Source organism: Brienomyrus brachyistius, chromosome 1 (assembly GCF_023856365.1).
Source record: "Brienomyrus brachyistius isolate T26 chromosome 1, BBRACH_0.4, whole genome shotgun sequence".
Taxonomy (NCBI): Eukaryota; Metazoa; Chordata; class Actinopteri; order Osteoglossiformes; family Mormyridae; genus Brienomyrus; species Brienomyrus brachyistius.
Window position 1 is genome coordinate 14,689,444 of NC_064533.1, and position 16,275 is coordinate 14,705,718.

At 46.6% G+C, this 16,275-nt stretch overlaps 1 protein-coding gene across 3 annotated transcripts in view; it reads left to right on the top strand.

Moving 5' to 3' along the window:
- ptprr (protein tyrosine phosphatase receptor type R) overlaps positions 1-16,275 on the top strand; it is a 49,837-nt gene that overhangs the window by 9,527 nt on the left and 24,035 nt on the right. For 2 of the 3 annotated variants that reach the window (XM_049005534.1, XM_049005523.1), the window contains 2 exons: positions 9,120-9,233; positions 9,881-10,030. In XM_049005534.1, the coding sequence (XP_048861491.1) occupies positions 9,120-9,233; positions 9,881-10,030 (264 nt within the window). Of the gene's footprint in view, positions 1-9,119; positions 9,234-9,880; positions 10,031-16,024; positions 16,209-16,275 lie in introns of those variants that run through there. The other variant, XM_049005577.1, reaches the window with a different exon arrangement.

The window sequence follows — 16,275 nt, forward strand, 5'->3', positions numbered from 1 at the left end:
ACGTGTCCGTGTGTGTGATACTGCCCTGAATGTCACCGGCGCGAGAGCGATTCTGTGCGGCTGAACCTGCCCCCCAGTGTGGATGTCAAGCGTTGGCTGCAAGCTCGCACCGCAGAGTGACATGCTAATCGTTTAATAGCACTTAATCACACTGTTTATGCCGACAATGTAACGTCTTTTGATGTACAGGCAGCTCTCAACTTGCATAAAATTAATCCGGACTAACGCAAAGAACATAGAGTTTTTAGGGCAGTGCAAATACAAAAAGGTGAGGTATACTTCTAAGTAAATTTACACTTTAGTAAAACATACGTACTGTTATTGTATTTTTGGATTATGTGTTTTTTTACTATAAGGTAACTTGACGGGTCGGCATGGTGGTGCAGTGGTTAGCACTGTTGCCTCACACCTCTGGGTCCCTGGTTCGAGTTTCCGCCTGGGTTACATGTGTGTGGAGTTTGCATGTTCTCCCCATGTCATCGTGGGGTTTCCTCCGGGTACTCCGGTTTCCCCCCACAGTCCAAAAACATGCTGAGGCTAATTGGAGTTACTAAATTGCCTGTAGGAGTGCATGTGTGAGTGCCTGGTGTGTGAGTGTGCCCTGCGATGGGCTGGCCCCCCATCCTGGGTTGTTCCCTGCCTCCCCCGCGACCCAGTAGGATAAGCGGTTTGGAAGATGAATGGATGGATGGTATCTTGAATGGTAAGGGGTGTAAATAGGACTTGCATAAAGTCTGAATTACTTAAGGGTTTGAGCTACCTGTATTTTAGCACTGTATGCAATGTGGGCCAGTAAAACGTAAAGTGCTTTGTGGCGATGACTGTTATCAAAAACGCTATATACTGTAAATAAAATTGAACTGAAATGTAATTCCCCATCAGAATCATAAAACTGGCTTCCTCTGGTATGCTAAGCTGATCTGTATTTCTTGTATTATGTTCCCCAATTGTTGTTTTCTTTATTATTCTTGAAACAGTGCTCATCCCTAGCTGTTAAACATCAAATTGCCAACTGTTATATTTCTCCTGCATGGGGACCAGAATCCCCCTCCCCCCGCCATGGGCAGTCCGTCGCCACAGTAATGCAGTTAATGCAACATGAGAGTTCTGGTGCAGAGGTGCCGGGGCTTTCGGGGGGGGGGGGGTGTGTGCTAGGGAACAGGGAAGCCTTTGCTGTCTCCGCCCCATTAGTTCTCGGGACCCAATGGGCTTCAGGCCGCCGTGTCCTGGTGGGCGGAGCTCTCCCTCTGCCGGGAAAGGCCTTCCTCGTCGTCCCCGGCGACCTGTTGTGTGTCATTAATAATTAATGACTCCTGTGCGGCTTCCAACAGCGAATCGATGTTATCGAGCAGCACCTTTTAGAGTGGAGCAATCTCAGTCCGCCAGGGGAGATTTAAAAGCATGTATCATAAGGTTCCCGCTGCACTGATAGGTCCGGCTATGAAAGCTTCAATATGTCATCTTTTTAGTGTGATATCGGAAGCCTATGTTTCACAGTTACTTTACGTCGTTGCTTTTCTCCAAAATTATATTATTCCCAGTTTCTCTGTGGCCTCATCTCTATGCCTTTCTTCTGATGCTGCCTTGCAGTGGTTTTATTTTGCAGTTCAGCTTGTCTGACTTGAGCGTGTGTATTTCATTTGATTGTTTAGTGGAGTCTTACTCTTCATCTTTATTCCAATAAGATGGGGTGTTTCACAGATCTGTAATCACTGATGTGTGAAGCTCACTCTTCTAGAAGTTTTTCCTTCTCCTTTCTTTCTTTCTTTCTTTCTTTCTTTCTTTTTTTTAAATCAATACAGATCGTGTAAGAATATCCAAGGGTGGTAATGTCATATTTGTGTATTACATCAAATGGCCACTAGATGGCAGTAACCATATACAGGTGCATAAGTCATAATGGCACCAAGCCGCCGTTTATTTCTATGCCGTTATTTTCCTGTACCGTTTGTGGCTGGATGAGTGAGCATTCCAATGGACACGATCAATAAAACACTTTGAATCTGTAAAGGCCTTGGGCAGCCGCTGTCCACTGCGCCGGGATGCAGGATGCCTGTCTGGTGATTCAGAGAGAGTGATGCAAGGCAAACCGCTATCCACTGTGGGCCGCATGACCCTGGAAGTCAGCCGGCGGTCATATGCGGTCTGTTCCTGTTAAACCAGGCTGCACAGCCTGTCGTTATGCATCATGGCGACCAATCATGTGTCACATGCTTGGGATGTCTTATTTTGGGATGTTTTATTGGGAAGTTTTATTTTTTATCTCTGTAATTAGGTGTTATCAAATCCCAGCAGTAACAGAACAATCTCTCGTGCTGAGGATTGTGCCTAAGCGGGTTTGGATGCTGTGCTTATGATCAAAAGGTCGTCGGTTCGAATCCCAAGGGCGGCAGAGTGATGTCGCCGTTGGGCCCCTAAGCGAGGCCCTTAACCCCCAGTTACTATCTGATCCTGCTTTCTCAGAAATACTTGTCCTTTGGATAATAGTGATAATAAATTAAATATAAACAATTGTCCGGAACATTCAGGCTGGGTCTGTAGGCTTCCCCGTGAAATGTTCACGGTGGTGATGGTCGATCCTCCTTTGTGCTGGTCACACTCTTCCTCGCTTACCTTCGGGTTTCCTAGCACTCTCATCCTCCCCAATGCAGTGAGTTTTCACATAACATGTACAGAGTACAGCAGCTGAAAATACTTCTTTTTATGTTCAGAATATTCACTCCTATTCCGGATTATAAGTACGTATAACTGCTAAGTGTTTGTTTACATAGGCTTCAGATTCACGCGTCACCATGACCTGTTTAACACACAGCTTAAGGGTAATACTATCCCTGCATCTCAAAAGCACATTCTAGCTCTACAGGACAAGTACATTTATCGTTTTACTTCTTATAGCGCTTTTAAAGTCTCCCTTTAATTTGATTTTTCTTAAATTGTATTTTGTGGCAAATAAATGTCACTCTTAGTCCTGTTTACAGTCTGAACATGCCTAGGATTTAATTTGTGTTCATCATTACAGGAAGGCTCTAAGGTTCCTCTCAAAGAACAAGCTGGTCGATTCTGTTGCAGTGCTGTCTTTAGCCATATGTTGATCTGCCCCTTGATGTATTGGTATTGGGTTCCCACAGATAGACTGCAGTATTTAGGAGAGATGAACGTCGTCTGCTTGCGTAGGTCAGTTCCCTGCATCTTTCCTGTGTCTCCGTCTCTGACTTCCCTTTGCTGCTGTGGGTTGTCTCAGGAAGAGCAGTTCATGTTTAAATCCTGTTAGTAAGCGACGTTGACTTAAAAGACCCGAGCGACTGCAGCGTTGGAGCAGTAAACGGCAATTATCTCCATGATTGCAGTCCTGTAAATATTTGTGACTGTCCTGTTTCAACAGGATTCACACTTAATCTTCCAAGAATGATACATGTTGTTATGGAAACTGTTTAGAAGACTGGATGTTAATCAGTAGAGTGTGTTTGTTTAATAAAATGGTTTGCAAACATGGTCAGAAATGCATTTCTGGGAGGATCCACAATACCAACCTTCAGTTTCATCATGAATGTCTTGTCTTGTGTTCTTATGGAGACTGACACCTAGCAGTTAATCATCTACATGGGCAGATTGGAGCTTTAGATTACAGTATTTACATTTTATTTATGTTGTTATTGAAAATGGCATACAATTGGTAATGCTGGATTAGACACACACTGGAGCAACTGGGATTTGGAGCCTTTCCAACCCTGGGATTTGAACCAGCAACCTTACAGTCACGGGCATGGTGATCTAACACACTGAGCTACACACTACGTTGACCATTGGCAGAATATTTGTTAAAATGGGATGATTCGGCATAGGTGTATCCAGGCACTGTTTATCGCAAGGCAAACCAGTGGGCGGAGTTTAGAGAGAGAAAGAGTGCTGATGTTGTCAGTATCTGATCGAGCAGCCGCTGCCTGTCAACATATCTTGAGCCCTGGTTCGAGATCCTGGGCTCCTCTGTGGGGAAAACTCAGCTCTCCCTCCCTGCACCAGTCTCATTGCAGTCATCATTTCCACGTCTGTCTTCCACTCTGGCTAATCGCTGGTTAGAATTTGCTGGCACGAGGCGGGGCAGGGCTGTGTCCCGATCTTCAAAGGCGGTTTGCGACGACCCAGCGCTGAGCTGTTCAAAGAGGACCTCCCTCCGCCCCCCACCTCTCTACCTCGAGCACCTTGTATTTTTAGGTTCCATCCATTATACATGACAGAAATGGTGCGGTGGGGTCTCCTCTCGACCTAAAACCCGAGCCTAGACCCGTCAACACATCAAACTCTTACCCTTGTTATATATCGCTTAGCCCAATTACGTGCTTGGCGGAAAATCAGTGTGCTGTGAGCAAATAAACATCTTTATTTGTATAATCTATGGATGGATTATGTGACATATACAAATCAGGCAGCTGTTTGATTGTCGGCCCCCCTGGCTGCATCATCTGTGTGCTTTATCAGTATGACTCCGTTATGCACAAAGTTAAAAGGCCAGGCGCTTGTGCTCTCTGGGATTTATAGACTATAATATTCATGTTTGTGTGTGTGTGTGTGTGTGTGTGTGTGTGTGTGTGCGTGTATGTGTGTCTGCTACTCAACACGGCCACCCACGCAGCCTCTAGGATCATTTCCAACGGAACCAGGGGATCTCACCTCTCCCCGATCTCACCGCTGTACTTAGACGCAAGACATCATTGCCGATTTGTGAGAAAACAGCAACTCCGCCCCCTGATGCCACTGCAGAGCTGCTCCTAGGCTGGATGGAGAACCCTTAGCCTGCAGCCTGGTCCTGGGGCCTTGAGATGTTCACCTCGGATCAGTGGGCTAGACTGTTATTGTATATTGTAGTTCCGGAGTAGTGAACCTCAGAGAGGGTGAAAGTTTCCCAGAAGTCGCACGTTTTCAGGGTCAGGGTTAGTTATGTCATGGAGAGTCATGCGCTGATGTCGTTCAGATTCGCTGTTAGTGCTACAGGCCAGTCAGGATCATCGTAGACGTGGTGATGTCGTTTTCCTGGCCCCTGTGACCCTTGACTGACATTTTCCAGATTAGGGCCCCATGCGCTTCCACCCTAATTGCCTAAAAAGCCTCTATCTTTGGCCCTTCCTATGCCGTCCAAAATCCGGGAGGCCTAACTGAACAAACCAAATTGGATTCGCTCTAATTTTTCTGTGGGTTACAACACAGCCGTCCCGCTGTCATCCAATTAAGTTTGATTTCCCATCCTAAAAGCTAACATGGCATGATGTTCCACAGATATCTATATCAAGGCCAGCCTCCAATCACAAAAAAGGGGTGGGCTTACAACCAAGGCCTGGGGGCATTTTGATTGGCTGACAGCTTGAGAATACAATACAGCTTCTTTCAGTCCATCTTCTCCAGCTCCTGGCTCTGATTCACCGCTGTCTGTCGCATTTCCCCCAAGAGTGAGGGAGGGTGGAGGGGGAGGGGGTGAGCCTGATTAGATTAGCCTTTGCTCTTGTGCCAGCAGACTTAAGTGATCTGGGCTTTGAGCGAGATAACAAAATGAAAACTAATAATACTTTATTATATTATTCAAGTACTTGGCAGTGTAACAAGCAAGCGGCTCATCTGCGTCCTCTGGTACTCTGTGCTTTTACTTTGGCCATGTTAGCATATTAATTCACTCAGAAGGGTGTTGTGACCGCTGAGGACCATGCTAGTCTCCCATCCATCAATACATCCATCTCCAACATTCAGAACAAGGTCACTGGGACCATGAAGACTATTCCCAAGATGCACAGGGGCACGAGGTAGTCAGTGGTGAGGCTCAGCTACTCGCAGTGCAATTCAGAAATGGCAGTTCACCTAAGCACATGTTTTAGGACCGTAGCAGGAAATGCCGAATGCAGACACACATGGCCGGCAATCGAACCAGCGGCCCTGGAGGCCTGACGCTGGAAGCTCCGCTTTCCTACAACGTGGGAAGGAAAAACGTAACGGCGCCGTAACACACAGCGTGTCAGACAGCGTAGGATGGTAGGACACAGTGGGGGGGGCCCGCGACACGCATCCCAACGATGACCTGCTCAACATGCAGGCATGAGTAATCGATGAGCGATGGCGTTATGGATCTTTTAAACATGTCGTTAATATCATTCCCTGCATTACAATCATTGTATGTGTGGTCAGTTTCTCTACCCAGGTCTTAAAATAAACCCCGTTTCTTGGGAACACAGACGGCCCAGTATCAGTCATGCGAGACCTGATTGGATTAAACTTGAGCCACACCGTACAGCTGATAGAGTCTCCACCCATTATTTGCTTTGCAAATTGTTATTGTAGTGCTGCTTTAACATTGGGTCCTTTGTTTTTGCTCTGGTGGGGGGAGGTATAAGGAGGCAGGTTTGTGTCTGTCCTCGGTTAGTAATAATCGATAGAGTAATGCGATAGTTTGAGAGTGGGATGCTTAGCCAGTCGGAAGCTCTCTGGCTGGTTAAATCACATGGAAGCATGTGATGATTATCTGTAGTTCCTATTGGTTGAAAGTTGACCTGTGGAGAGCAGTAATATGTTTATTTATATTTTATCATTTACATTCTTGTTGGGGAAGTCTTTGTGTTTTTTTCCTCTTTGTGGGTCTTCAAATTATATATAGAGGAAGTGGTAGCACAATGGCCACAAACCTCCAGGGTTGCAGGTTCGAGTTCCATCCACACTGTGCGTGGTTTTCATGTTCTCCCTGTGCTGCATGAATCTCTCCAGAATCTCTGCAATCCAAAGATGCTTAAATTGCCCACAGTGTTCCCCTTGGTGGACTACCATCCCTTTGAGATTGTGACTTGTCCCCTACACTGATAGGCTCCATCCACTGCTCCCCAGTGAGTGTCCGATGTACACAGAAATGGAATCCAAAAACAGGAGAACCAGGTCACTACCTTTTCCTAGTTGTCCTTTATTATGAAGGTATTCTTACCTGGATATGATAAAAATCAAACCCCCCGTTACCCCCCAGAAGCAGGTGGCGGTCGCTAGGCGACAGATTGCGTTCACCGTCCCCTTCCTCAGGGGCTCCAGATGCAGCTCCTGCACAGCTGCACACTCGAGTGGCCCTCAGGGGCCCGTATTAGAGGACCCTGAAGGTCGCCTTTCCTCTAGAAGCCAGGCCTCCCCCTGCATCATCCTGCCAGCAAGATCGATGCCGAGCTGAAGATGCGATCGTGTTCCGGCGATCGAGTTACGCCGGGGTAACGTTCCGCCAAGGTGGCACCGATACAGTACGGGGTCGCCAGGTCACAACGCAAGCGGCAAACAAGATGGGCTGCTGGGGAATCGCAGAGGGCAGCCAGTGAAGGTCATTATGGCTCCTCATCATAAATAACTGTATTTTTAGCCCTTTAAACCCACCCCTTGGCTGTTTTTTATTGCTAAATCGATGCTGCGCCAAGCTGTTAAAACCAGCCTTAGTTCAGAAGTAGTTTTAGCTAGAATGTTTTTGTTTTTTAGTAATACATAATACAGATTTTAGTAGTGAATGTTGCTGTTTTCAGACACATAAAAAAGAAAATGGTGGATAATTTTGTGCGGGTCTCAGTCAGGTTGAATGATCTGAAACAGAATCTCAGGCACGTGGGGAGGGGGGTGTATTTTCCCCCGAGTTGTCGACCATGACCGTTAATGCTTTGCCTTGTTTTTGTCTCGGAAGCCTCTTGTGGGCTGTTCTCTACAAGCCAGATGAACTGTGTTGAACATCAGGGACGACAGGCTCTAAAGGTCCTGACCAGTGCAAACCAAGCAGCCAAAAAGGCGATGTGGCTACGGGCAGCCCGGGTGCCGTAAGCCGCGCCTGAGCGCGATGTTGCCATGGTGACACGCCAGCTTACTCTTCTGCAGCTCCCATGTTCCCGTGCTGCGCGATTTGCAATGGGACGTCGCTCCCGATTTTAAGTGTGGGGGGGAAAACTCTGAAACCGAAACCCAATTAGCGAGAAGCAAGTGGAAGCAGCTTCATGTGATATTGTGATATGGGGGGGTGGGGGGGGTAGTGAAAGGGAACAGGACCGTATCCTGCTTCCTAATACGTCCCTTAACATCTTATCTGTGAGCTCTCTGTCCTCTTTCTATCCTTCTCTTTCTGTCAGAATCTGCCTCTTTTTCTCCCTCTGCCTCCCTCTCTCTCTCTCTCTCCTTTCATGATGTTTCTGATCTCTTGTCAGCACAGGCTCAGCCATGTAATTATCATAAGTTATCTGTACTCTATGCTGTAACCCCTTGCGCCTCCCTCCCGACAATCTGAGTAATGCAGATGATTGGATGTCAGTGGCATTTGGATTCGGGTCCTGGAAGCCCCTTGTCGCATGTTGCTCATGGTCCGGCCGTTGTGTCCTCCACCACCACCCCCCAAGAAGGAGACATCCAGAATGTTATTGTGGGGCAGCAGGGACTGAGTAGCAGCAGTGACAGATTGAGTGGGTGGAGCTGCGGGGGTGTCGCCAATGTCTGGGGTGAAGTGTGGGGGGGGGACTCTCTCCTGTTGGGGAGGGTCGGCTCTCCCCCTCCCCGTTACCCCCAGTCATGCTGCATGCCTGTCTTGCCCTCCAAGGGGCCGTTACATGTTTGTTTACGTGTTGGTTTAGTTGCCGGAACAGCCATTTGCAGAGCGCGAGCCTCGTTTGCGTGGTCTGGTTACTCGGATACGGCACCAGCCAGCCCAAAATGAAAAGCGGCCACAGCTGGGACAGGTGCCGGGGGGGTTCTGTAATCCCCCCCCTCCTGTGAGGTGAGCGCACGGCTGCCGTTGGAACGCACATGCAGGCTTTGATCTTCTGAGGGATTGCCCTAGGCACCGGCGCCACCCACAGGCAGATCTAACGGCTACTTTTCACAGGAGCCAAACTTGCCCCTTGGGGAAGTGCTGGGGCTGGTGATATGGGGGTCACCCTGACTGCATCAGAACCCTCTCTCCCCCCCCCCCCCCCCCCCCACCCTGTGACCTTTCATATACTCCAGCAATTCTAAGCTAATCCTCAGACTTCAGACAGGCATCTAGTGGTCCTGACCAAGTACAATACTAAAATTAAAAATTAATGTGTTTTTGTTGGTGTTTCTATGACAACTTGCTACTGCCTCCCCCCCCCACCCAGGCTCTGCAGATGGACGTCCGCAAGCTGAACACGTCCTTGTTGCGCTCCTTCCGGGAGGGCATGGCCGCGGCCCTGGACGTGCTGCCCCAGAGAGTGCACATCAACGGCCTGGATGTAAGATCAATCGGGGGAAACCCTTCCATCACCTGCAACTTTGATCCTAACGAATAGGAAGTTATAACAGAATTTGCTGACAAGGACTTCAGGCAGTTCAGGTGGAAGCAGGGTTCCGCTAAAGCTGACAGAACACGCTTAGTGTCTTCTTCCCGAATCTTCAGGCTTCCGAAAGGCACATTCATCCTGAATGTTCAGTCCTTCCATCTTGTTTTAGCATCAACTTTCCCAAACATTATAGTTCTTTCCCAAATAGCAGCGTCTTTTGGTGACGTACGACAGCTCGCTAATAGCGCTGTGCTTCGCCTGTTTCTATAGTTCTGTATTTGTTGGGACCTGCTCTTCAGCTGGACCTTGCTGATCCTGCATCCTCTATAGGACTTATCCTGCGCTAATCCTGAGCATACGCTACTGTTAACAAATTCACTATTTATGGATTTTTACCTTTTATATACTTAATTATATTTTAACCTGCCATTCTCATATGTTATATTAAAATCTGCATGTTGTTCTACAGTGACAGATGATTCTAGGTGCACCTAAAATGAATTTACTCACAAAATCATTGACTTAATGACTTAGAAAGATCATGCTTTTCACAGTAAGTCATTACTGATGGTGCTGATGGCTTCTGCTCTCCTTCCCAGGAGAGGAAGAACGGTATCGAGCTCTACGTGTCGTCGGATGGACCTGGGCTGGGGGAGCCCCTCCCGTCCAGAGAGGTCATCCGCTCTCTCAACATCAACGTCCTCCACCGGAGCCTGGGCCCATTCGGGGTCACAGGGGTCACCTCCGAGGTTTGTCCTCATCGACGTCCCCAAGACCGTCACCCCTCCTCCAGAACTGGCTTGCAGTGATCCCTTAGGTTTCACTTCAGTGTCTGTTCTACATGCTATCGGGCCCAATCTCTAATTCATGGTGATGTGTTACAGAGGCTCTGTGACTGGCACCATAGCAGCATGTCACGGCTGTATGCGTGTGCTGTATGTCCGTGTGCTGTATGCCCGTGTGCTGTATGCCCGTGTGCATTTCCTCCCTGTATTCAGGTTTCCTCCCTCAATCCAAAGCCATGCACTGATTTACAGACTGATATATACAGTACTGTGCAAAAGTCCTGGGCAGTCAATGACAATGATGTTCAGATGATCTTCATGTTGGTGTAACTGTGATATTATGTATGTCAGTGTCAGCCATTTCAAACCCTCTCCTAAATTATCCCCAGTATTTGCAGTAACTGTAGTTTTTTGACTCGACAGGTATGAACAGACCTTCTTTGGCCAGTCAGTAACTCATCGATTTTATTTAACTAATTAAGTAAATTAATTAAATGAGTGGGTGGTGAACTGTAACAAATACATGGAATGGCTGGGGTGCCCCTGAGGAGGGGTTTGGGAACCGAAGCCGTTCATCTCGCCGTCCAGCAGGATGCAGTGCTGGCAAAAATTATTTGTACACTGAAAAAAATGGTCAAAAATGGAAATGAAACTTAGGATATTGAAGAACAAACTTGAAAAACTGTCTATAATGTTTCAATTATGTGTGTGATGTAAAGAAACAAGAAACTTTTATTCAAAACATTCTGGAATTGTTTTCAAATGCTGTGATTTATTGCCTTCAAACAATTTTTTTTGTGTCCATTTAGCACAACACAGAACAGAAGGTGTTCCACATAGGCAGGTGCCCTTAGTTTTTACAAGTAGCCTAGGTGGCCATTATCCACTTGTAAGGTTAGCTGGATTTTCCAGCATGGCTAAAACTGCTGAAACACCCACTGCATTGTGGGAAAAAGTCATACAATTTCACAGCTGATATCCTCATTGACCATTTTTTCCATAGTGTGCAAATAATTGATGGCTACACTGTATGAGTAACTTTTTGGAGAACAGCAGAAATTCTTGTTATTTGTTAATTCTTTTTATTGTGTAACTCTCATGTTCTGATGTTAAATTGTGTTTTTTTTCCTCTCTCTGAGCAAATATACACTAACTACCCAGATAAATTCATTTCAATTTTTCCTTTGACTGCCTGAGACTTTAGCAAAGTACAGCATGTCCATGAACACCGCGATGGACAGTCTGAGGTGTGCCCAGCTTCTGACGCTTACTGCCAGCCCACTGCTCCTCCAGCGACAGATTGCTGGTCTTCATGCATAATGGGCTTTCGCTCGTCGTGTTCTAACAACTGGTTCAAAAGAACAGAAAGTGAACTCGGCAGAGCTGATTTTTATTTTGGATACTGAGTGCAAAGGCAGTCCTCATCTGGACTGAAGTAAGGTTTTGTGCAGCAAAATAACTGAAGTTGGACCAGTTTACCATGTGCAAGGACAACTGGTTTCCAGTGGTGAACTGGCTAATCTGGAGAGTGAATGCAGAAGCTAGATAACAGCGTAGACCTCTACCCAGGAGTAATTCTTGGAATTTTATGGGGCTGTGGTCATGGTACATCTAGGAATTTCCCAGGGCCCTTTATTCCTTGACAGATGTCTCAGCTGATCAGCACGTGCACATGGTGACCCGTTCCCAGTTAGGCTGCCGCTTTCTGGAAGTGATGGAGCTTCTGTTTCTAGCAAATGTTTCCTCTGTTTGGCCGTAACTTTTCACACTTGGAGAAAGTGAGTCTTCGTTTCCACTTCCTGTCTCACAGACCACAAGGCCTGTTCTGTCTGGGCAGCCAAGTGTCTGGGGGTGATCCCTTCTCTCTCTCTTTCTCTCTCTTGCTCTCTCGCTCTCTCGCTCTCCCTCTTGCTCTCGCTCACTTTCCTTTTGTTCTGATGTGTTGTTTCTGCCTTGACTGACGACTTTGGGTTTTCCATGTTTCCCCTTCATTAAACCGGATTTTGACTAAAGTGATTCAGGTTAAATACCTGGAACCAGTTGCACACAACACCTTAGTTAAGGTTTTCCTTAAAGAACGAGTTAAAGTTTCCTTAAAGTAAAGTCAGTTGCACAAAACACCCTTAAATATTCTCCTTAAGGTTTCCTTAAAATGTTCACTTAAGTATTTGTTTTTCCCCTTATCTTGGTCTTGTAATTAAGGAATCCCTTAAAGTTACAAAAAGACCTTAACAACCAAAGTAAGGAAAAAAACTTGAGGTACCTCCGACTGTACCTTAACCCTAACATGGCTAAATAAAATGGAAAAAATGTTTCTATCTAACTGGGACGACCCAGTGGATATGATTTAATAATGAGCAATTGATTTACATTATAGATTTGATCGGTAGAATTTTGGTTTTATTTATACTGCCGGCAACATGTATATAATTCATCATTAAATCTGGCCAGCAGATCGATCTTGTTTTTCCCCCACAGATTAAAAAGACGATGTAACCTTATCCCGCAAATAAGCGCTGGCAAGTTTTGCACCGGTACCAGCGATATTAGACAAAAGTATATTGGTTAGCGATCGAATTTTCCGACACAGAAACAAGGAGATTTAATGTATTAATTACATGCATTTAATATAACTAAGATACAAAAATAATTCCACCTACTCAATGTTTGTTCCGCTACTACTGTCTCTTTTCCCACTATTCCGCGTATCTTCCAAGTTAGCGCCGGTGCTTGTCAGCCATTCAGCAAAGTTCATCGCCATATGCCCCACTGAGTAGTAGTTCTTCAAGTGAAAAGTACCTACTCTTAGTGAACACAACACACCTGGGGGAACAGGTTACATTTTTTTTAATCGGATAAGGATGCAGTGGTGATGAAATCCGTCTTTTTTATTTTTATTTATGTTTGTCAGATGAATAATATGTTTAATTTCATTATGGTTATTACCACATGTTTTAGTCACGTTTTTGATTCAGTTACCGCCGCGCAAAAACCCTTCAAGCCATATTTTCGTCAATGAAATTAACACTGGAGGCGATAACGGGTATGACGAACGGGCATGAGTGCATGGAAACAAATGGTCTCCATGGAAACCGTACAGTCTTACTGCTGTAAAATGTCTTTCAATGCTGTAAATCCCTTTAAGGTTTTTACTTAGCTAAGGAAACCTTTTAAGGCATTCTGTGTAACGTCCTTAAATGTTTCCCTTGGACTAAGGAGAAATTATACATTAAGTGTCATACTGAAGGGGAAAACTTAAGGCGTTTTGTGCAACCGGCCCTTTACTCTCCACAGTCAAACCTTGCCACATGCCAAGGAGCCTGGGCTATCAAGAAAAATTGTCACATTTAAGGTAGTCTGGAGTAAAAGTAAGTGAACGAGAAATTCCATTTAAACTGGAGTTTCATAAATCCGACAAGTTATCTAAATAACCAACGAATCTCGCTTCGTGATACAGCCCCCGGGTCCGTTACCGTGGTGTTACTGCTGTTTTAAATGCCGTTCCCCTTTATTTGTCCAAACACAAAGTGTGCCGCAGAGCAGAGACTTTTTGCTCCCACCAGCGACGTTATACGTTCTAATCATCAGAAACATCTGGCAGCCCGCGTCTTCGTCGCAGCGTGGTGATTTTGCCGTATGTGAATTGGCGCCACTCGACGGAACTTGTCTGTAAATGTGTGCACACAGCGTGGTCGCGGTCACTCCCATGCCGTGACACTGTGCCCAAAATAAGCTCCCCTCCAGCTAAGAAGTCACCCACTGCTTACGAATGCTATGAAGCATTACGCATAAATGTTAATGATTCATTCTGATATATTCAGTCCACAGTGGGATGTGTTGTTATTGTATTAAACAGTGGGAAGTGTGTTTTTGTAGATCTGTGTGTTTGTCTGTTAGAGAACTAAAAGAGAGAGCGTTGGTGCATTCAAAACCCATTCAAGACGATCGTGTTGATGATGATGCTGATAAAGGAAAATGAAAGTTCATCAAATCTAAGCATCTTTTCTGGAAAGACATGCATTATGGGAACACACAGCTATGTTATTGAGTCCCTGGCAATAGGATGGCAGTTCATTACAGTCGTGGGAACATGAATATGGTCTTTGCTTCATAGCTCTCTGCTCTCGATTACCCGCTTTATCATTTAGCTCTTTATCAGTTATGGGCTCCATTATGGTGTAAATGAAACATTCGCTGAAGGAAGATGGCCGCCCTCCCCAGCAGCAGAGCGGCTCAAGCTAACGACCGCTGACGGATGGGGAACACTAACAACCGCACTCCAGTTTCAGCCTCCGCAATTAAGACCTCGTTCGTCTTTCCCGACATCCATATCCAGCCCCTCGTGGCCTGCAGGTTCATCTCGGATAAGCTCCGCTTCAGAAGCGACCTCGCTCCGTTACCGTTTCTGAATTAGCCCAGCTGGGCTGCGGGGGCCAGTGTGGCGTTCACATCACGCAGCCCTTGTAGGCCGAGCCCTTGTCCCGACCATGTGACTTCATACATTTTGGTTAATTTGCATTGTAATGGTCATGTAATGTGTACTATTTTCCAGAATGGGCATAGAGTCACCCAGCATAGACCTCTGATGTGAGCTACTTGGGGTGAACAGTGAATATATTAGTCAGGCGTCCCGAATGAAAAGGTGATATGAATGCTGATACAAAAACAACACAATATAGTACAACACTCAATAGACGAGAAGCCAGAGTACTACAGTAGTGCGTAGTAATCCAAATGTAAAGTCCATTGTGATGAATTAGAATCATAAATCAGAATCAGAAAGATCTTCATTTGTGTAAATATATTAAACGGATGGGTGGAAGTACCCTGGTATAACATGCAACATGCAAGACAATTTCAAAACAATTAATGAGCACATGAAAATTTTACACATACTTTTTACATTAGACTGTCTACTGACAATCCGAAGCAGTATGAGAAGATGTTTAAGCGCATCCTCTGGAGCAGGGGGTGGTGATGGAAGGGAAGAATAGTGAGAGGGGGATGATTGGCCGATTGTGGGTCCAATGACAGCGTAAACGGTGTACGAGCGGCAGCCAATTATAGCAGCACACTTGCTGTGGAATGATACAAAGAGGAGACCTAAATTTTCAAACAAAAACAATCTCCATCCACAAAGGCGATTTCACATCGTTTAGGAAAGTATTTCCATCCACGCTGAGACAAGCGAAGGCGTGTATGACGTAGCTGCTTGGGGCATGCACATGCCGACATAGTGACTGGTAAATTACGGATTTGAAATAAGTGTGAATGCCCCCAGGCTAATTAGGAGGCACATTGTGCCCCAGGCCTGGGGGCTGGATTCCTGCATGGTCCTGGGGGAGTCGTCTTCACACGTAGCGTCACAGAGATCTGCAGCTGGCTGTCCGTATTTCTCCTTGATGACGTAACCTCTTTCTGCTCAAAGTTGCAGTGGCATCGCTTTTTCCGCTGCTTGGAATACTGATGGGGATTAGCAGGCAGAAAAAGACAAGAGTATCCAGTTAAGGATAAACAGGATCGGAATTAATTGATTTGGAGCACCGCGTCTGTTCCCCTTACTGCCATCCCTGCAGACCTGCCACAGCAGTGTAGTCTTCTCAGAGACTCCTTGTCTCCTCTTTAGTCTCTGATTTTTCTCCCCTGTCACGTCAAATAAAGAACCCCCCTGCCCCCCCCCCCCCCATTACCACCACCACACACACCCCCACACCGTGTCAGGTTTTACACTTGGAGGTGTGAATGTGTGTCTTTACACTAGTGTCCCAGAGCTGTGACTGAGTGGGATCAGGTAGACATTACACTGCTTGGGGAGGGGTTGTGGGTGGGGCCAGGAAGCTTCTGTGGGCAGCGCCTGGGAGGGACTGTGGGCGGGGCCAGGGAGGGACTGTGGGCGGGGCCAGGGAGCTCAGCCGCTCTCAGCACAAGGCTCCGTTCCAGACAGCAGCACTGTTCCTCGCAGTGCTCACCTGGCAGAGCGTGTTTCACCTCGCATTAAGTTCCTGTGCCGCGCGGCGTGGCGCTCTGGCCTCCAGGCGCCCTCGGGGGGTGTGGATACACGCACGCACTGGCTGGGCTCATGCGGGCTGAGCCACTGAGCTGCGTTTGGCTGGACTGGCTGCTCCAGCTAGGCTGGCTGCAGGTGGGTGAGAGGAACAAGGGCCCCATCCAACCTTTGAAACAGAAAGGGGACGGGGGGGGGGGGGGGG